Raw genomic sequence first — 21921 nt, 5'->3', positions numbered from 1 at the left:
CAATGTTGCCAGTCAGGCTGGAAGTGCCCCCAGACACCTGACAAGCAAATGGTAAATTATCTCTGGAAAAAATGAGCTTAAATCCAGACCTGGAAGAATTTTCACAAAGCAAGTTACCTGAAATTAGCTCAATTAAGAAAAAAAATACAAAACATATGAGAAAAAAAGACATTATAAATGAGAACCAGCAGAATCGGACCTACAAAGATTTCACATAGTGGAATTATCAGACAATTAATAGGACATAAGAATGTTTAATATGTATAAATAAATAAGAGGTTTAAATATGAGCAAAGAACAAAAAAGTCTAAAAATGGACATCCAGACTTGGTACAAAAACACAAATAGAATTTCTAGAAATGGAAAATCAGTATCAAAAACTAATAATCCAGGTCACTCGCGGTGGCTCATGCCTATAATCCCAGCACTTTGGGAGGCTAAAGTAGGTGGTCAGGAGTTTGAGATCAGCCTGGCCAACATGGTGGAACCCCATCTCTACTAAAAGTACAAAAAATTATCCAGTCGTGGTGGTGGGCGCCTGTAATCCCAGCTACTCGGGAGGTGGAAGAATCACTTAAACCCAGGAGTTGGAGTTTGCAGTGAGCTGAGATTGCACCACTGCACTCCAGCCTGGGCAACAGAGCAAAACCCTGTCTCAAAACAAAAACAAAAACAAAAACAAAAACAAAACAACAAAAAATTGGCCAGGCATGGTGGCTCAACGCCTGTAATCCCAGCACTTGGGGAGGCCAAAGCAGGCTGATCATGAGGTCAGGGGTTCTAGACCAGCCTGGCCAACATGGTGAAACCCTGTCTCTACTAAAGATACAAAAAATCAGCTGGGCGCAGTGGCGCGAACCTATAATCCCAGCTACTCAGGAGGCTGAGGCAGGAGAATCGCTTGAACCCAGGAGGCAGAGGTTGCAGTGAGCTGAGATCACACCATTGCACTCCAGCCTGGGTGACAGGGCAAGACTCCATCTCAAAAAAACAAAAATACAAAAACAAAAAATAACCCAATGAATGGGTTTGATAGCATGTTAGATACAGTTTGAGAGAATTAGTAAATTGGAGACGGCCAATAACACCATCTAGAATGCAGCACAGAGAGAAAGAGAAGGAACTATGAAAAGAAGTGAAGAGACATAGTGTACTGGAAAGGTCTAGTAAATGTCTAATCGAAATCCTAGAAGGAGAAGAGAGGCAGAATAGGGAAGAGTCGTGATTTGACAAAATATGGACTGCCAATTTTCAGGAAGAGATACCAAGTCATATATTCAAGAATGCCAATTAGTTTCTCTCTCTCTCTCTCTCTCTAGGTGTGTATATATATATATATGTGTGTGTTTGTGTACACAACACCCTGTACTAAACACATCACAGTGAAATCATCAAAGACAAAGAAATAATTTAAAAATTAGCCAGAAAGAAAAGACAGATTATCATGAAAAGAGTCTTATTAGACAGAGAGTTGATTCAACATAGCGACAGTGAAAGTCAGAAGGGAGTGGAAACATAATTTCAAAGTGCTGAGGGAAAAAAATAGCCAATATAGAATTGTATGTGCAGCAAAAATGCCTTTCAAGGATATAGACAAAATACAGACATTTTCAGGCCAGGTGAGGTGGCTCACACCTGTAATTCCAGCACGATGGGAGACTGAGGAGGGTGAATGACCTGAGGAGTTTGAGACCAGCCTGGCCAACATGGTGAAACCCTATCCCTACTAAAAATATAAAAATTATCTGGGTGTGGTGGTGGGTGCCTGTAGTCCCAGCTAGTCAGGAGGCTGTGAGGCAGGAGAGAATAACGTGAACCCGGGAGGTGGAGGTTGTAGTGAGTTGAGATTGTGTCACTGCACTCCAGCCTGGCGACAGAGCGAGACTCCATCTCAAAAACAAACAAACAAACAAAAAAACCCTGATATTTTCAGAAAAACAAAAATTGAGTTTGCCACTTGATGTATTTCTGCTTACTTCTTTCTCTCCTTTCTACTATTGGACAAATACTCATATAAAAAGCTGAAAAGAGAGATTCTGTTGGAAGAATGCACGGATAGATTAGTTCTGGAATAATGCCTGACACAGCACCCAGAACCTCCCCTGGACTTGAGATCTTCTTACAGTTGCTTCATCAGGGTTATATAAATCCGAGTTCTAGCCCAGTTGTTAATTCTTTTTCTTTTTTTTTTGAGACAGAGTTCCGCTCTGTCTCCCAGGCTGGAGCGCGGTTGTGTGATATTGGCTCACTGCAGCCTCTGCCTCCCAGGTTCAAGTGATTCTCCTGCCTCAGCCTCCTGAGTAGCTGGGATTACAGGTGCACATGACCATGATCAGCTAATTTTGGTATTTTTAGTAGAGAAGGGGTTTCACCATGTTGGCCAGGCTGGTCTCTAACTCCTGAGCTCAAGTGATCCACCCACCCTGGCCTCCCAAAGTATTGGGATTACAGGTGTGAGCCACTGTGCCCAGCCAATTGTTATTGCTTTTTTTTTTTTTTTGAGACAGAGTCTTGCTCTATCGCCCAGTCTGGAGTGCAGTGGTGCGATCTTGGCTCACTGCAAGCTCCGCCTCCCAGGTTCACACCATTCTCCTGCCTCAGCCTTGCCAGCATCTGGGACCACAGGTGCCCGCCACCATGCCTGGCTAATTTTTTTGTATTATTAGTAGAAACGGGGTTTCACCATGTTAGCCAGGATGGTCTCCATCTCCTGACCTCGTGATCCGCCCGTCTCGGCCTCCCAAAGTGCTAGGATTACAGGCGTGAGCCACCTCGCCCGGCCAATTGTTATTTCTTTTAAATTACCCAGTGCCTCTTCCCCTCCATCATGCACTCATGTTGCCCCCAGGTTTGGAAGCTGGAGAATTCCTTACTGGATCACCACAACAAGACCATCCAAAACGATTACCGCAGGACCCAGCCCCTGAACCACAGAGTAGTGGAATCCAACTTCCCAAATCAGGGTGAGTGAGACTGAGTCTGGATCATGTTCTGCAGTTTAACTCCTGTTTTGCTCCTTCCTCTAGGTGGACCCATCTCTTCCGGCAATAGTAAGGGAAGGAGAGTCATTTCAGTAGCGGGAGGCTCAGGTGGGCCAAGCTGCACGGGGCTTGGGCAGAGGGTGATCACTTTTTCCCAGTCCAGGCAGGGATGCCAGTGAGTAGAACACAAGAGACGATCAGGAGAGACAGCTACGTGATTTATTACCTACATAGTCTTGGCTAGAGACAGCAGGAGAAGCAAAAAGACCACAACATCCAGAAGCTCTCATAAGAGTGTAGGTTCAAGTTAACCTTTTTTTTTTTTTTTTTTTTTTTTTTTGAGACAGAGTCTCGCTCCGTCACCCAGGCCAGAGTGCAGGGGTACAATCTCGTCTTACTACAACCTCCGCCCCCTGGGTTCAAGTGATTCTCCTGCCTCAGCCTCCCCAGTAGCTGGGATTACAAGCACCTGCCACCACACCCAGCTTTTTTTTTTTTTTTTTTTTTTTTTAACAGAAATGGGGTTTTTCCATGTTGGCCAGGCTAGTCTCAAACTCCTGACCTCAAGTGATGTGCCCACCTCGGCCTCCCAAAGTCCTGGGATTACAGGCGTGAGCCACTGCACCTGGCCAAGTTAACCTTATTAACCCCACTGAGATTATTTCCTGCACCGCTTGATCGTAGTCTGTGTTATGAACCCACCCCCAACGCCTCCTATACATTCTCTCAAGGTGGAGTTAACTAGACCACATATTGTTCACGGCATCTGCCTGGGGCGCAGGCCCCAGACCCCAGCGTGCTGGAAGTAGGTGCAGGCAGGCCAGCCTCTGCTGCAGCCTCCAGTTCCTTGGATCAGGCTCCAACTGTGTCCTTGGCTCACCTTGTTTCTGTGTTGGCAAGAATGTAAATATTTCACAGCCTCCTCATCTTTATTTTGTCTGCTTTCTGTAAAGTTGTGGTGAATCCATTGTCTTTATAGCCCATTCTGTTAACCATTCCTGATACTTTTATATTTTTCAATACAGTAGAATCAGTATCCTATCAATATTGTTTTCTCAATATTATCCCACTTTTTTTTTTTTCTTTTTTGAGACAAGGTCTTACTGTGTTACCCAGGCTGGTGCTTAGTGGCACAATCACAGCTCACTGCAGCCTCAACCGTCTAGGCTCAAGCGATCCTCGCACCTCAGCCTCCCCAGTAATGGAGACTGCAGGTACACACCACCACAGCCAGCTAATTTTTTTTGTATTTTTTGTAGAGATGAAATCTTACTATGTTGCTCAGCCTGGTCTCAAACCCCTGGCCTCAAGCAATCCTCCCCACTCAGCCTCCCAAAGTGCTGGGATTATAGGCACGAGCCACCTCATTCGGCCTTATCCCACCTTTATATGTACCTTTTAAAACTTAAATTTCTGCCGGGCGTGGTGGCTCACGCTTGTAATCCCAGCACTTTGGGAGGCCGAGACAGGTGGATCACGAGGTCAGGAGATCGAGACCATCCTGGCTAACATGGTGAAACCCCGTCTCTACTAAATATATTAGCCGGGCAAGGTGGCGGGCGCCTGTAGTCCCAGCTACTCGGGAGGCTGAGGCAGGAGAATGGCGTGAACCCAGGAGGCGGAGCTGCAGTGAGCTGAGATGGCGCCACTGCACTCCAGCCTGGGCGACAGAGCAAGACTCCGTCTCAAAAAAAAAAAAACTTAAATTTCCACCCCCCACCCCAATAAGGCCTATTTGTGATTTTCTCCCCACCTTTCCTTCCTGGTTCACTTATTGAATTAACAGGGGATATAGGTGTTTTCTATATTGTTTCCTCCAACACAATTCACTCCTCCAATACAATTCACTCCTCCAATACAATTCACTCCTCCAATACAATTCACTCCTCCAATACAATTCACTCCTCCAACACAATTCACTCCTCCAACACAATTCACTCCTCCAACACAATTCACTCCTCCAATACAATTCACTCCTCCAATACAATTCACTCCTCCAATACAATTCACTCCTCCAATACAATTCACTCCTCCAATACAATTCACTCCTCCAATACAATTAACTCCTCCAATACAATACTAGCAGAGGAAAAAAACTGACGTCAGCTATAGTGATCATTTCTCCATACTGTACTATATACAACATTAACAGCAAGAATTCTTTTTTCCAAAGGCAATGTCGTCTTTAACAGGTCCAACTGCAAGCAGGCTGACCAAAGGGAGCTTAGACTCATGCATCTGTCTCCTAATTCTTTTGGAGTCTCTCACTCTGTCGCCCAGGCTGGAGTGCAGTGGCACAATCTCATGGGCTCACTGTAACCCCTGCCTCCCGGATTCAAGCGATTCTCCTGCCTCAGCCTCCTGAGAAGCTGGAATTATAGGCATGCCCCCCTACACCAGGCTAATTTTTGTATTTTTAGTAGAGATGGGATTTCACCATGTTGGTTAGGCTGGTCTTGAACTCCTGACCTCAGGTGATCTGCCTGCCCTGCCTCCCAAGTGCTGGGATTACAGGTGTGAGTCACTGTGCCTGGCCTGTCTTCTTGTTCTAAATGTTGCCACGTTTCCCCTGCTTTCCCTAAAACAATTTTACACTATTCTGGCAATAGGCACCAACAGACTGCGTATCTTTCAATATGCCACATCTGAAATGCTTTCTCCATTAGAGGGTCACTCTAGCGTCTCCTCACGAGGGGGCTCAGATGTTCTAGGTACCGGCCCCAGACTGAGGTACTCCATGTGGTGATTTGTCTGTAGGTCCACTGAGAATCGCTGTTCAGGATTTATTACTTCAACTCCCAGTTCAGCATCAGAGGGCTTCCTTACCCCCAGGGAACCTGAATTGTGGCCTCCCTTTGCTCATTATAGAACAGAGAACTGGGCATCATCTTGGCCCACCTTCCCTCAGACCCAGATTCCCTCTTTTCTTTTCTTTTCTTTTCTTTTCTTTTCTTTTCTTTTCTTTTCTTCTCTCTCTCTTTCTTTCTCTCTCTTTCTTTTCCTTCCTTCCTTCCTTCCTTCCTTCCTTCCTTCCTTCCTTCCTTCCTTCCTTCCTTCCTTCCTTCCTTCCTTCCTTCCTTCTTTCTCTCCCTCTTTCTTTCTTTTTCTTTTTTTTGGCAGAGTCTTGCTCTGTTGCCCAGACTGGAGTGCAATGGCTCGATCTTGGCTCACTGCAGCCACGACCTCCAGGGCTCAAGCAGTCCTCCTACCTCAGCCTCCCAAGTAGCTGGGAGTAGCATGTACCACCACACCCAGCTAATTTTTGTATTTTTTTTGTAGAGATGGGGTTTGGCCATGTGGCCCAGGCTGGTCTCGAACTCCTGAGCTCAAGCAATCCACCCACTTCAGCCTCCCAAAGTGCTGGGATTACCCGGCATGATCCATCGCGCCTGGCCAGGCCCAGATTTCTATGTAGCGGTGATTGGCTCTGGTCAATCCAGCTGCATGACTCATGGTATTGCACTGCTCTGTAGAGAACTGTACCCCAGTGGGGTTGATAGGATTCACCCGTCCGGAAGGCATGACCTGAGAAACCAAAGGTCAGCTACAAAAACAAGACGATGGCCAAATACGGACCTCTTGCAATTTATTTACTAGAAAACACCTCTATACTATATCCCCTCAGGCAAGGGCCACCTGGCATCACGGGAGAAAACAAAATCCAAGAGTAAAGCTCACGTCAACACGCCACCCCTTGGCTCCCGGCAGCCTAGAAGCCTGAGTTCAAACACAGTGAAGACGCATAAAGACAATATACTGGGCACACGGAGAGCATTCTAAGGAATCAAAAGACTTCCCAAAAATACGATGTGGGTATGGTAACTGGCCATCCCCCTTCTCTGTTTTTGTGAGGACTGTACAAGGTTTAACCATTTCCAACTAACTCTTCTTTTCACAGAATATACTCTAGGCTCCGAATTCCAGTTTTACCTACGTAAGATTGAGGAAATTCTTGAGTACTTAAGAAGAGCATTGAACTGAGGAAAGCTAAGAGGAATATTCAATATTAACTAGCTTGAAGTCTGACCTAACCAGAAGAGGCGCCTGTCCCCTGCAGCCACACCCTGCCCTGTCTAAGAGACCATGTGTGTCTGGAACAGGCTGCTCCCCCTGGGGCAGCTGTTGAGCTTCTGATTAAAAGAGGGGAAACTGTCATCCTGGACAGGAAGTGAGATGCTATCATCCTGGACAGGAAGTGAGATGCTATCATCCTGGACAGGAAGTGAGGTGGCTTCAGTTCACGAGAAGGGATCTGAGTTAGACATCACCAGTGGAAATTGATTGGAATAGAAAGTTAAAGGAAATAGAACCCTAACTATTCTCCTATCAAATCATATATGTTGACCTGTCTAAATTATAAACCAGCCTGACCTTTCCTTTAGCATTAGACGTAATAAAATAATTTTGGAAATTTGTCATTAAAAAATTTCTATTATTTTGTATCACTTCAAATATCCCTTCTTTTGTCCTGCCCACCTCCCACTGCCCCCCTTCTCCCCCCCAATCCCTCCCCACTTCCCCCCCCTCCAACACCACACACAGGTGAAGGCATAGAGATCAAGGTGGGAGGGATTAATAAAGATTAATAAATTAATAAGATTAATAAAAAGGAGAGAGGTGTTTTTTGTTGCTGTTGCTTATTTTTTTGAGATGGAGTCTCACTCTATTGCCAGACTGGAGTGCAGTGGCACTATTTCGGCTCACTGCAACCTCCACCTCCTGGGTTCAAGCAATTCTCCTGTCTCAGCCTCCCCGAGTAGCTAGGACTACAGGTGCACACCACCACGCCCAGCTAATTTTTTGTATTTTTAGTAGAGATGGGGTTTCACCATGTTGCCCAGGATGGTCTTGATCTCTTGATCTTGTGATCCGCCCACCTCAGCCTCCCAAAGTGCTGGGATTACAGGTGTGAGCCACTGCGCCCAGCCTTTTTTTTTCTCCTTTGAGACAGAGTCTCGCTTTGTTGCCCAGGCTGGAATCCAGTGGTACAATCTTACTGCAACCTCTGCCTCCTGGGTTCAAGCAATTCTCCTGCCTTAGCCTCCTGAGTAGCTGGGATTACAGGTGCACACCACCATGTCCAGCTAATTTTTGTATTTTTAGTAGAGATGGGGTTTCACCATGTTGGCCAGGCTGGTCTCAAACTCCTGATCTCAGGTGATCCTCCCGCCTTGGCCTCCCAAAGTGTTGGGATTACAGGCATGAGCTACTGCCCCTGGTCTAGGAAGAGATTCTTACATTGAGAATTTATCAGTGGGGGAGTTTGGAGCAGGGGCTGTTAGTCAAAGAGAAACAGGAGATGAGAAAGAAGAAGGGCTCCCAGGACAGAAGGAAGGAAGAGAGGGGACCTCACTGCAAACCACCTTGTTGGTCAAATAGTGCCTGGGGGTTGTTACCAGACCCAGGTTCAGGCATCCCATTAGTTATGTGGGATGATAACATGACCCCACAGGGCCCATAGGGCTGTGGCTCCATTAAATAACACTGAGAGTGACCAATATTTTTTATTTTTAGTTTTAGTTTTTTGAGACAGGGTCTAGCTTTGTTGCCCAGGCTGGAGAGCAGTAGTGATCCTAGCTTCATGGTAGTCTCAGCCTCCTGGGCTCAAGCAATCTTCCTACCTTGGTCTACCAAGGTGCTGGAATTATAGGCGTGAGCCACCACACCTGGCTGCTACTATTTTTCTTGGTCACTTATGCATTCCCTTCGTCGATGCCCCTTCCTTACCCACGCCCTAGCTTCCTCCTCGCCTCTGATTGAGATCGCTCTGGCTCTTCTGAATTTCTTCTGCTCTTGTTACCACCTTTATTTTTCCATGTCATTATTTATGATATCCTAAGCACTTCCACCACATGTGACTGCCCTCAGCCCCAACGGCCACCCTCAGTGAACTTGCATTATCCCCAGTTTACAGAAAGCAAACCAAGATGTCGACTTGCCCGAGATCTCCTAGGTGGCAGATGAAAAGCCAGGACTTGAACTCAGGTCTTTTGTACCCACATTGTTTTAACTATAGGAAGCCTCCCTTTCATTTTCTCAACAAGCTTTCTTGTGCACCTGCTCTGAGCCCGACATACCACTAACTGCTGGGGGTTCCAGAGATGGGTGAGGACAGCTCCCACACTCCTACAGCTCGAGTCTGGTGAGCAGGACAGACACTGAAATAAGCAATCCTCGTATCTCCGTACGGTGGAGGGAACGCCTACGTTTAAAATCCAGGTGCTTGGCCTAGGTTTTGAAGGCTGAAAAAGAGTTCACCTGGGGAACCAAGTCAGAGAGGGGCGGGGTTATTGTAACCCGAGAGTGTAGCATGTGCTGACGGAAAGGGAAGTGGAAGCGATTTGGCGTGGTCAGAGGACCAAGTTCAAGGATGCTGGCACGGAAAGCGGGGGTGTGGCCAGGGGAGGTCAGGCCATCACTAGTATCTTCTGTGCCACTAAAGGGTTTCGGATTTTACCCTGTGGGTGATGGCAGAGACTGCAGGTTTCTGCAGGGGAATGACATGGCGAGATTCATTCTTTCCACCAGATAATGCGTGTCTATAATGAATGAGAGATGCAAGAGTGGACCGTACAGCCAAAGAGCTTACTTATATTCCTGTGGGGAGGGAGACAAGGAAATGAAGATGAACATGGGATTACACTCACCTGCGCTCAGGGATCCAGCCCTCCCACCCCTGAAAGTCTATCCTTAAGAGAGAATTGTGGCCGGGCGCGGTGACTCACACCTATAATCCCAGCACTTTGGGAGGCCGAGGTGGGTGGATCATGAGATCAGGAGATTGAGGCTATCCTGGCCAACATGGTGAAACCCTGTCTCTACTAAAAATACAAAAAAATTAGCCGGGCATGGTGGCAGACACCTGTAATCCCAGCTACTCAGGAGGCTGAGGCAGGAGAATCGCTTGAACCTGGGAGGCAGAGGTTGCAGTGAGCCAAGATCGTGCCACTGTACTCCAGCCTGGCGACAGAGCGAGGCTCCATCTCAAAAAAAAAAAAAAAAAAAAAAAAGAAAGAAAGAGACTTGCAAAAAAGCCATTCATGCTGACCTTATTTACAGGAAAATACAGGAAACACTGCAAATGTCCATCAGCTGGGGATTGGTTGACTAAACCAGGGCTATTCACACAGCAGAGAACTGCATAGGGAATAATCTCTAGGCTACATTTTTTTTTTTTTTTTTTTGAGATGGAGTCTCGCTCTGTCACCCAGGCTGGAGTGCAGTGGCGTGATCTCAGCTCACTGCAACCTCTGCCTCCCAGGCTCAAGTGATTCTTCTGTCTCAGCCTCCTGAGAAGCTGGGATTACAGGTGCATGCCACCAACGCCCTGGCTAATTTTTGTAATTTTAATAGAGAAGGGGTTTTGCCATGTTGGCCATGCTGGTCTCGAACTCCTGACCTCATATGATCTGCACACTTTGGCCTCCCAAAGTGCTGGGATTACAGGCATGAGCCACTGCGCTTGGACTGTAGGCTACATTTTTAAGCCTGCAAAAAGCAATTTTACAGATGGCACAAGAAGAGTTAGGAATACGAAAATAGTTAAGTATTTGTTTATGTTTTCAAGCACAAACAAGGGAGAAAGAAATCAAAAATAACTTAAAATGGTTTCCTAAAAAGAGAAGGCAGGGGAAGGTGCGGAGGGTGGGGTGGGAAGGTAGAGTTTTCTGGATGTACCCTGTTTGGTAGTTTTGACTTTGGAACATTAGGCTTTATGTAATTGCAAAGCAAAATTAAGTAAGTAAGGAAAAAAGCATTCCTGAAACATAAAACGCGAGTTATGTTTCAACATAAAAATATAGCGGAACAACTGAACAATTGTACTTAGTGCTGGTGACAGAAACACTGAAGGATTTTTTTCATGTTATTTTAGACACAGTAGTTTTCATCTACCTACCTGGTGCAGTGTATCCTAAGGACAAGAAGAAGTACCAAGGAATCTTAAACAGTACTTAGGAATCCTCTTAATAATTATATTGGTATTGTTATTTTGAAATTGTGTGTGTGTGCAGTTACTATCCTCTACTACTATATGTGCACAAACAATGATGTTAATGTCCTTACTAACAAGATTTTCAGCATAAAAAACAGAGATCCAAATTTAAAAACCAGGCTGGGCTTCATGGCTGACACCTTTAATTCCAGCACTTTGGGAGGCTGAGGTGGGAGGATCACTGGAGTCCAGGACTTTGAGACCAGCCTGGGTAATACCATGAGACCTCATCTCTACAAAAAATAAAAATTTAGCCAGGCATGGTGGCCCATGCCTGTGGTCCCAGCTCCTCAGGAGGCTGAGGTGGGAGGATTGCTTGAGCCGGGGAGGTGAAGGCTGCCGTGAGCCGTGGTTATATCACTGCCCTCCAGCCTGGATGACAAAACAAGACCCTGTCTCAAAAAAGAAAAAAAAAATTGACAAAGCTAGATAAAAAACCCTGTAATCATAAATTTAGGAATATCAGTATAAATATATAAAGTCTTTTTTTTTTTTTTTTTAGGGACAGAACCTCGTTATGTTGCCCAGGCTGGAGTGCAGTGGCTATTCACAGGCATGGTCCCATTACTGATCAGCACAGGAGTTTTGACCTGATGATCCATTTCTGACCTGGGCTGGTTCACCCCTCCTTAGGCAACCTGGTTGTCCCCTGCTCCAGGGAGGTCACCAAATTGGTGCCAGACTTAGTGTGGACACCCCATTGGCACAGTGCACTGCAGCCCAGAACTCCTGGGCTCGAGCTGTCCTGCCTCAGCCTTCCAACTACCTGGGACTACAGGCATGCACCATCGCACTTGGCAATAAATTCTTTTTTTCTTTCTAAAAAGCATGTATTTCCTAGGTCTCTTCACTGAAATGTCCTACCAACAAAAACAACCTACAAGCAATGAACACCTTATAACCAGATAACGGCTCCCTTTTTTTTTTTTTTTGAGACGGAGTCTCGCTCTGTAGCCCAGGCTGGAGTGCAGTGGCCGGATCTCAGCTCACTGCAAGCTCCGCCTCCCGGGTTCACGCCATTCTCCGGCCTCAGCCTCCCGAGTAGCTGGGACTACAGGCGCTGCCACCTCGCCCGGCTATTTTTTGTATTTCTTAGTAGAGACGGGGTTTCACCGTGTTAGCCAGGATGGTCTCCATCTCCTGACCTCGTGATCCGCCCATCTCGGCCTCCCAAAGTGCTGGGATTACAGGCTTGAGCCACCGCGCCCGGCCTTTTTTTTTTTTTTTTTTTTTTTGAGACAGAGTCTTGCTCTATTGCCCAGGCTGGAGCGCAGTGGCACGATCTCAGCTCACTACAATCTCCACCTCTCGGATTCAAGTGATTTCTCCTGCCTCACCCTTCCAAGTAGCTGCAGTCACAGGCGTGCGCCACCAAACCCGGCTCATTTTTGTATTTTTAGTGGAGACGGGGTTTCGCCATGTTGGTAAGGCTGGTCTTGAACTCCTGACCTCAAATCATCCACCTGCCTCGGCCTCCCAAAGTGCTGGGATTGCAGGCGTGAGCCACTGTGCCTGGCCCAGATAGTGGCTTCTAAATACCATTTTTCACTACGAGGAATCAGGGAACCTTGGAGAAATGACTGATTCCAGACGTGGAACAAGAATATAAAAGATGGGCTGGGCACAGTGGCTCACTCCTGCAATGCCAGCACTGTGAGGATCATTTAAGACTGGAAGTTTGAGATCAGCCTGTGCAACAGATCAAGACTCCTGTCTCAAAAAAAAAAAAAAAAAAAAAAAAAAAAAAAAAAAGCATATTTGGAAAGAACCTGGGATATCTTTTTAGGCTGGAAAACAAGAAATCTAAGTACTGGATTTATGTCAAAAAACACTAGGGCCATCCTGAAGGGCCTCCTGGGTCAACTTAAGCATCCGAAAGAACAATATCATAAAAAGAATAATAACTGCAATGGATTGAAAATTGAAACACTAAATATATAGAAATATATGAGTTCATTATGGTCCTAAAAATAAGCGAAAGTAAATGCACTGGTCAACTTTGGAGGTTGCTAGGGAAACCATTTATTTTTCTGTAAATTGGCAAATGAAGGAAAGGGTCAAGTATATGTCCTGCCTTCCCTGTGCGCACCGTAGCTGAGAGAGCTCATGGTTGGTTGCATCAGTTTCCTGTGGCTGCTGTAATAAATGACCACAAACTGCATGGTTTAAAATATCAGAAATTTATTTATTTTCTCACAGTTCTGGACACGAGAAATTTGAAATCAGGGTGCTGGCAGGACCAAGCTGCCCTCAAAGATGCTGGGGGCTTCCCTTGTCTCTTCCAGCTTCTAGTGGTCACGGGCATTCCTTGGCTTGTGGCTGCATCACTCCAGTCTCTGCTGCCATCCTCACGTGGTCTTCCCCCTTTTCTCTGTGCCTTTGTCCATCTGCTTTCCTCTTATAAGGTCATTTGTCATTGGACTTAGGGTCCTTTTGGATAATCCAGAACTTCATCTCAAAATTCTTTACTTGATTACATCTGCAAAGATCCTTTTCTTTGTTTTTTCCTTCCTTCCTTCCTTCCTTCCTTCCTTCCTTCTTTGCCCTTCCCTTTCCCTCCCTCCCGTCTTTCTTCCTTGCCTTTCCCTTTATCTCTTTCTTTTCTCTTTCTTTCTTTCTTTCTTTCTTTCTTTCTTTCTTTCTTTCTTTCTTTCTTTCTTTCTTTCTTTCTTTCTTCTTTCTTTCTTTCTTTCTCTTTCTTTCTCTTTCTTTCTTTCTCTTTCTTTTCTTTCTTTCTTTCTTTCTTTCTTTCTTTCTTTCTTTCTTTCTTTCTTTCTTTCTTTCTTTCTTTCTTTCTTTCTTTCTTTCCTTCTCTTTCTTTCTTTCTTTCCCTCCCTCTTTCCCTCCCTCCCTTCCTTCCTTCCCTCCTCCTGCTTTCTCAGTTTTTCTTTTTTTTTCTTTCTTTCAAGATGTGGTCTCCCTCTGTTGCCCAGGCTAGAGGACAGTGACACAATTGTATCTCACTGCATCCTCAACCTCTCAACCTCCCAGGCTCAAGTGAGCCTCCCAAATCAGCCTCCCAGGTGACTGGGACTACAGGCACGCTCCACCACACCCAGCTAATTAAACCAGTTTTTTTTTTCTTTTTCTTTTTCTTTTTTTTTTTTTTTAATAGAGACAGGGTTTCACTTTATTGCCCAGGCTGGTCTGGAACTCCTGAGCTCAAGTGATTTGTCCTCCTTGACCTCCCAAAAGCTGGGAGTACAGGCATGAGCCACCCCACCCAGCCCCCTTTTTCCAAATAAGGTCACATGCACAGGTTCTGGGGGGACACTCTTTTGGGGTGGCCACTCTTCTACCCTATACAGTTGGTGAGGATGAGTTCTTCTCGGAGGAATTCCAGTTAGTGTATTCTGAAGGAGTCATTTTGCAACCTCAATGAAATAATGGACCCAGAAAATGATCATGATTGGTTTCCAACACTGTTAGATGGGAGATTGATGGGATCTTTACACTATATTGCATTCTGTTCTATCCTATCCTATCCTATCCTATCCTATCCTATCCTATCCTATCCTATCCTATCCTATCCTATCCTATCCTATCCTACTCTATTCTATTTTATGGATCAGGGACAACCTTTGGAAACACTGAGCAGCGTTAACATCACTGAACACAAAATACGAGTACACCCTGTGCTTCTGGAAACTCAGGCCACAGAAGAATGTGTAATTTGCCATGAAGCAGTAAGCTCCATGAGGAAGACGGGATTTTTGTTTTCTTTTTCACAATAAACTGCAACACTCTGAGAAGACTATCTGGTACGTACGATGCTCAGTGAAAATGTGCTGAATGAATGAATTAGCATTCATATGAAGAAATGCTAAAAATCAAAAAGAAAACAATTAACAACCCAAGAGAAAAATCATAAGGAGCAGGGAATGGACAATTTACAGGAGGAGAAATAGGAATGACCAATAGTAATTAAGGCAGTGAAAATGAAAACCACAACGAGATACCATTTCACAACCTGGGATTGGCAAAAACTTTAAGGTCTGATGCTACCAAGTGCAACTGAGGATGTGAAAAATGAAGCAATCTTCATCCAGTGCTGGGAGTGTGAACAGGTACAACCAACCACTCTGAAAGCAGTTTGGCAAGACCTCATGAAGTTCAATGGGGCATCTCCTAAGACCCAGAGATTCCACTCCTAGGTATTTACTTTACAGAGACTTGCATGAATGCATAAGAAACAAATATGCTCATCGCAGCATTACTTGTAATGGAAAAATACAGGAAACAACCTAAAAGTTTGTCAATAGGTGAATGTAAAATAATGATGTTTTAGAGATCATATTATGCAGCGGTAAAGACAAATGAACTAGAAAATGAAAATTAGAAATATTAGCATGAAGCCGGGCACAGTGACTCAAGCCTGTAATCCCAGCACCAAAGTGGGAGGCTGAGGCGGGTGGATCACGAAGTCAAAAGATCAAGACCATCCTGGCCAACATGGTGAAACCCCGTCTCTACTAAAAACACAAAAATTAGCTGGGCGTGATGGCGCATGCCTGTAGTCCCAGCTACTCGGGAGCCTGAGGCAGGAGAATGACCTGAACCTGGGAGGTGGAGGTTGCAGTGAGCCAAGATCGTGCCACTGCACTCCAGCCTGGCGACAGTGCAACACTCCATCTCAAAAAATAAAAAAAGAAAAGGAAAGAAATATGAGCATGATAGAAATTTACAAACATGGCCGGGCATCGTAGCTCATGCTTGTAATCCTAGTACTTTGGGAGGCCAAGCTGGGCCGATCTCTTGAGCTCATGAGTTCGATATCAACATGGAGAAACCCTGCCTCTACAAAAAATACAAAAATTAGCTAGGCGTGGTGGAGTACGCCTGTAGTCCCAGCTACTCAGGAGGCTGAGGTGGGAATACAGCTTGAGCTGGGAGGCAGAGGTTGCTGTGAGCCAAAATCGCACCACTGCACTCCAACCTGGGCGATAAAGCCAGACCTTGCCTTGGAAAACAAAACAAGAAAACAAAAAACAAAAAAAGAAAGTTACAAACATGTTGAGCAACAAAAGCAAGTCCAGGAAAAGTAGCATAGCATTTATAAAAAGTTGAATAACAAAATAATGATGTACATACACAGGTGCCAAATCACAATGTTTCAGTCAATGATGGATAGTGTAGTCGACGGCGGTCCCATAAGATGATAACACTGTATTTTCACTGTGCCTTTTCCATGTTTAGATATGTTTAGATATAGGAATACTTAGCATTGTGTTACAGCCGCTTACAGTCTTCAGTAGAGTGACATGCTGTGAAGCTTTGTAACCCAGGAGCAGTAGGCTACACCACAGAGCCTAGTGTGGGTAGGCTATGCCATCTGGGTTTGTGCAAGTACACACTACAGTGTTCACACAGTGACTCATGACACGTTTCTTAGCACATATCCCTATTGTTTACTGACACATGACTGTATAATGTCAAGGAGACACAACACATAGTGAAGGTAATTAATAAGAAAAATGCCAGGCAGGGGGAAGTGACTCACGCCTGTAATCCCAGCACTTTGGGAGGCCAAGGTGGGAGGATCACTTGAGCCCAGGAGTTCAAGACCAGCCTGGGCAACATGGTGAGACTCTGTACAAAAAAATACAAAAATTAGCTGGGTGTGCTGGCAGGCACCTGTAGTCCCAGCTACTTGGGAGGCTGAGGGAGGAGAATCACCTGAGCCTGGAAGGCTGAGGCTGCAGTGAGTGTAGTGAGATCACACTTGGGCTACAGAGTGAGATCCAGTCTCCAAAAAGGAAAGAAAGAAAGAGAGGGAGGGAGGGAGGGGCAGAGAGAGAGAGAGAGAGAGAAGGAAGGAAGGAAGGAAGGAAGGAAGGAAGGAAGGAAGGAAGGAAGGAAGGAAGGAAGGAAGGAAGGAAGGAAGGAAGGAAGGAAGGAAAGAGAGAGAGAGAGAAAGAAAGAAAGAAAAAAGAAAGAAAGAAAGAGAAAGAAAGAAAAGAAAAGAAGAAAGGAAAGAAAGAGAAATAAAGGAAGGAAGAAGAAAGAGATAAAGCAAGCAAGCAAAGAAAGAAAGACATGAAATTAAGTGTCATATTACTATTTATCCCTTCAAAATAAAAATCTGATTACATCATTTTCCTACTTCAAAACTTCCGGTGTTTCCCATTACACTTTTTTTAAAAAAATTAATCTTTTATTCAATGTTATAATATAGGTAGTATTAAAAAGTGTGCTATAATCTCTCTCTCTCTTTTTTTTTGGAGACTGAGTCTCACTCTATTGCCCAGGCTGGAGTGCAGCAGCGTGATCTCGGCCCACTGCAACTTCCACCTCCCAGGTTCAAGCAGTTCTTGTGTGTCAGCCTCCCGAGTGGCTGGGATTACAGGCATGCACCACCATGCCTGGCTAATTTTTGTATTTTTAGTAGAGACAGGGTTTCACCATGTTGGTCAGGCTGGTCTTGAACTCCTGACCTCAGATGATCCACCCACCTCGGCCTCCCAAAGTGCTGGGATTAGAGGCGTGAGCCATCACCCTTGGCCCTCATTACACTTTGAATGAATTCTGAAGCCCTAGCTGTGGTCTGCCTCATTGGCCCTGGCCGCTTTCTGGGCATCCTCTGTTTCTGCCCTCCCTTTTCTCACTGAGCTCTGGCTGCAGCGTTCCTCAGAGACACCACGTGTGCTCTGGCCACAGGGCCTTTGCACATGCCATTCTCTGCACTGAACACAGGGCACTGATCTCTCCTCCTTCTTGCTGTGTCCTTCACCCACCTCACAAAGGCCACCCGACTATCTTCTGTTTTACCCCAGGGATGACAATGAGCTCGAGAGGATAGCCTCTTTACCCTTGTGCCCTGAGCGGTGAGCCCAGAGCTGAGCCAACTGCTCCCATTATGCTCCTGTTCAGGGAAGGCTCGCCTATGGAAGTGGCTGCACCATGGCTCTAGAAAGAGTGTGTCCAGTAGGAGGGAAGGGCTGCCCTCTGGGTGGAATCATGGTGGTCTCCAGAAATCTCCTCCACTGGATTCCTGGGTTGGAGGAGCCACGTGCTCCCTGCAGCCACCTAGGGCCACCGGGAGATTCTGGTCTGAGGCAGGAGTGCAGCTGCAAATGCAGAAAGCGAGGCTGGGTGTCTGGGATGAGGCAGGCGGGAACTGGGCTCGGCACCAAGCTAGCTCTTGGGATGTTTTATTTACCAGGGTCACTCACATTTATGTTGTGCTTCAAAAGTTCCTGAAAGTTCTTGGGCATGGTGGCTCATGCCTGTAATCCCAGCACTTCAGGAGGCCAAGACAGGAGAATTGCTTGAGCCCCAGAGTTCAAGACCACCTTGGGCAACATAATGAGACCTTGTCTCTACGATAATGAAAATAAAAATAATTTAAATAAACATTCCCGAAAATTCCCATGGATCAGCAACGCCATGAGTGGGGATCTCTGATCGCCAAGTTACAGGTAGAGAAACTGGGGCCCAGCTTTCATTAGCAACAGAGCCAGGATTTGAACTCAGGTCTCAGACTCTAAGCCGGTCATCTTTCCACCATTCTATGAGTCCTCCCTTTGCGTTGAAGGAGGAGGACCCAGGCAATACTCCCATATGACTAATGGATCCAGAAAAACCATTACTTTCAGCACTTACAAAAATAACTTTGAGGACAAAAAGCTTGGGTTTCTGAAGCACCCTCAGCCCTGAGCAATCCTAGCACTTTAGGAGCACCGAGCAAGCTGTCATTTTCCCTGCACTTCTCGAAGACCTGGAAGCACAATTGTTCCAACGGTGACAGTTTACAGGGTGTTCACCGGCACTCAGTGTGGTTCTCATGGAGGAATGGCGGGTCTGACGCTTAGCCTGGGAGAGTCTGCTTTCTGGAAAGGCAAATATGAGCCAGGAAGCTGCTGGTTGGACTGAATCATGCAATGTGAATTTCCTGGGGCCAGGCACGGTGGCTCACACTCATAATCCCAGTACTTTGGGAGGCTGAGGCAGTACGACTGCTTGAGCCCAGGAGTTTGAGACCAGTCTGGGCAACATAGCAAGACCCTGTCTCTATAAAAAATAAACAATTAGCTGGGCATGGTGCTGCACACCTGTGGTCCCAGCTACTCTGGAGGCTGGGGTGGAAGGATCACTTGAGCACTGGAGGCGGAGGTTGCAGTGAGCTGAGACTGTACCACTGCACTCCAGCCTGGGTGACAGAGCGAGACCCTGCCACAAACAGACAGACAAACAAACAAACAAACAAACAGTTTCCTGAGGCGCTACTGTGGCAGACACCCCTCCTGCAGGTCAGGGTTGGGCGGGAGGCAGGTGGTCCCTGTTACTGCCGTGTGAGTGCCTCCAGGTGTGCATTCTGGGAGTGGGTCCCACCTGGGGCAGCAAGGAGGGGGAGTCTAGGGGAACAGCAGGTATTTCCCAGATGCGGAGGCTCAAGCAGGATGAGAGAGAGGTGGGGAGGCCAGGGCAGGTGGAGCAACAGGAAGTGAACAAGGGCCTTTTTTTTTTTTTTGAGATAGGATCTCACTCTGTCTCCCTCACTGGAGTACAATGGTATGATCACAGCTCACTGCTGCCTCAGCCTCCTGTGCTCCAGCAATCCTCCTGCCTCAGCCTCCCGAGCAGCTGGGACCACAGGTGCACACCACCACGCCTGGCTAATTTTTGTATTTTTCATAAAGACAGGATCTTGCTATATTACCCAAGCTGGTCTGGAACTCCTGGGCTCAAGGAATCCTTCCCACCTCGGCCTCACAAAGTGCTGGGATTATAGGTGTGAGCCACCATGCCTGGCCCTGAATTTAGTTTAAAAACTAAAACTAAGGGACCGGGCATGGTGGGTCACTCCTGTAACCACAGCACTTTGGGAGGCTGAGGTGGGAGGATCACCTAAGTCCAGGAGTTTGAGACCAGACTGGCCAACATGGTGAAGCCCCATCGCCTCTAAAATTACAAAAATCAGCTGGGCGTGGTAGCGCGTGCCTGTAATCCCAGCTAATCGCGAGGCTGAGGCAGGAGAATTGCTTGAACCCGGGAGGTGGCCGCAGTAAGCCGAGATCGCGCCACTGTACTCCAGCCTGGGCGACAGAGAGAGACTCTGACTCAAAAAACAAAAAACAAAAAACTAAAACTAAAAGCAAACCCAAGAAGAAACAGAAGGCCTTCCAGTGCTATTACTTTTGGGCAAACGTTCACTTTAGAAACTACATTGCTGAGGCCAATTTTGTTTTCTACAAACCTCCTAGAAGCTGGAGGGCTCGCGTGGGCCCCCAGCCACAACGGGGCATCCTCTCCTAGGGACAGCAGAAAGAATCGTGTTCTTTAAACAGCCACAAAACCACGTTGTCAGTGGGAAGGAAGTCACTGAGCAACGGCTTCTGGGGGGCAGAAGCTGGGCAGACCCTAGCGGGACCTGGGATCTTGATGCTCCAGTATTGGTTCCTGCAAATTCATGTTGCTCAATAAACGTTTTGAGAAACAAAACATCCCTTAGAAACAGCCGTTAGCTGTTCCATGGTGCCGGCAGTGGGTGTTCCCCTCACTAGTGCCAGAAATTCTCTGAAAGACCTTCTTTGTTGGTGCCATTTTGTAAACAAAAACAAAAAAAACCCCAAAACCTAAAGCAAGGAAAGTTCTTAAACAGATTGGAGGGGCGGAGCAGAACCGGCAGCCCGGACAGAGGAGGTGCTGCCCTCCAGTGGCCTCTGTGAGGACAGCAGGGGCTGTGCCCAGGAGACCTAGGAGATCCATCCAGTCCACCCCCTCCCATTTTTCATATTGGTAAACTGAGGCACAGAGGATCTATAGAGCTCTCCAGGTAAGTTAATAGCATATCAAGGACAAAGGTCAGATTGCTTGTCCCTGGACTGTTCCAGTGGGATGTGGGGGGCTCTGGACATGGGGATGTTGGTCCCTGTTGCCTCTATGCACTGCTTAAGGAATTTCCAAGCACCCTCACACCTGGATGATGGGGGTCCCCCACCCCACCCACAGCTGAAGGGACGGTGGGCCAGCGGTCACTCAGGTGCCCCCTCTCAGGCCTCAGTAAGTGACAATCTGAATGCCAGGGCTGTGCAGAGGGGACCACGATTGGCACCTGGCCACCCTAAAACTCACACAAGTGCACGCTGGGGAGCAGGTGCTCAGCCCTTCCCAGGAGCGCTGCTGTCCAGGGAGAGGGATGCAGGGCTGGAGAGAAGCAGAGGAGGGCCTCTGGGCTTCAGAGGGGGTCGGCGTCGCGGGGCTGATGGACGATGACCTGCTGACGAACACTGGACCGGGCTGTACGTCCTGCCCTTGACTTCCACAGAAATTCCCTGCAGCCCTTGCTCGCTTTTCTGCTTTTCCACAAATACACAGTTCCCAACTAAGACAGCACGCCTTTGATTTTGTTGGAGCCTCAGGGACAGGCTTTGCTATCTCCACGTCCTGACAAGGACACTGGGACAAGACGGTGTGCCTGGATACAGCCTCTCAGCGGGGTGCTGGGACCCAGCTCCAATTCCTGCTCTCCCATCGGCCCCTCGGTGCTCTGGAGCTGGACTATGGGACACATCAGCAAGAGGCGGAGGGTGGGGTGCATTTTCCAGGTGGCTCCAGGTAGTCTCAGCTCCACCAAGGCAGGCCCCAGGGCTGAGTTTGAGGGTATCAGGACCCCAGCATCTTCCAAACATGGGGCAAATGCCCCCGCAGTCTCTGTGTCAGAGCTTCCCACCCTCCCCTGACGGCATATTGGGCTTCTGTGGGTGGAGGCTGAGAGAGGCCCCGGACGGCACCGGGCTCAGGGGTGCTGCTCACGCGTTGGCCTGTCTTTGAGAGGGGCCCTGAGAGACGCCTGCTTGTGTGCGTCTTAGAGGCAAAGATCCAGATGGTTGGGCACGCTGGCTCACGCCTGTAATCCTTGGGGGGCCAAGGCAGGTGGATCGCCTGAGCTCAGGAGTTTGAGATCAGCCTGGCCAACATGGTGAAACTGTCTCTACTAAAATACAA

At 47.1% G+C, this 21921-nt stretch overlaps 1 protein-coding gene across 5 annotated transcripts in view; it reads left to right on the top strand.

Annotated features, from left to right (window-relative positions):
* LOC105479178 (carbonic anhydrase 6) overlaps nucleotides 1–11608 on the top strand; it is a 42584-nt gene extending 30976 nt beyond the window's left edge. For 3 of the 5 annotated variants that reach the window (XM_024792177.2, XM_024792174.2, XM_024792179.2), the window contains exons 8-10: nucleotides 2849–2963; nucleotides 6607–6790; nucleotides 6880–7392. In XM_024792177.2, the coding sequence (XP_024647945.2) occupies nucleotides 2849–2963; nucleotides 6607–6761 (270 nt within the window). In that variant the 3' untranslated portion in view covers nucleotides 6762–6790; nucleotides 6880–7392. Of the gene's footprint in view, nucleotides 1–2848; nucleotides 2964–6606; nucleotides 6791–6879; nucleotides 7393–11476 lie in introns of those variants that run through there. The other 2 variants (XM_011737034.3, XM_011737044.3) reach the window with 2 other exon arrangements.
* The last annotated feature ends 10313 nt before the right edge of the window (nucleotides 11609–21921 follow it).

This window comes from Macaca nemestrina, chromosome 1 (assembly GCF_043159975.1).
Source record: "Macaca nemestrina isolate mMacNem1 chromosome 1, mMacNem.hap1, whole genome shotgun sequence".
Lineage (NCBI taxonomy): Eukaryota > Metazoa > Chordata > Mammalia > Primates > Cercopithecidae > Macaca > Macaca nemestrina.
Note: the sequence above shows the minus strand (reverse complement) of the source record. Positions and strands in the feature narration are given on the sequence as shown.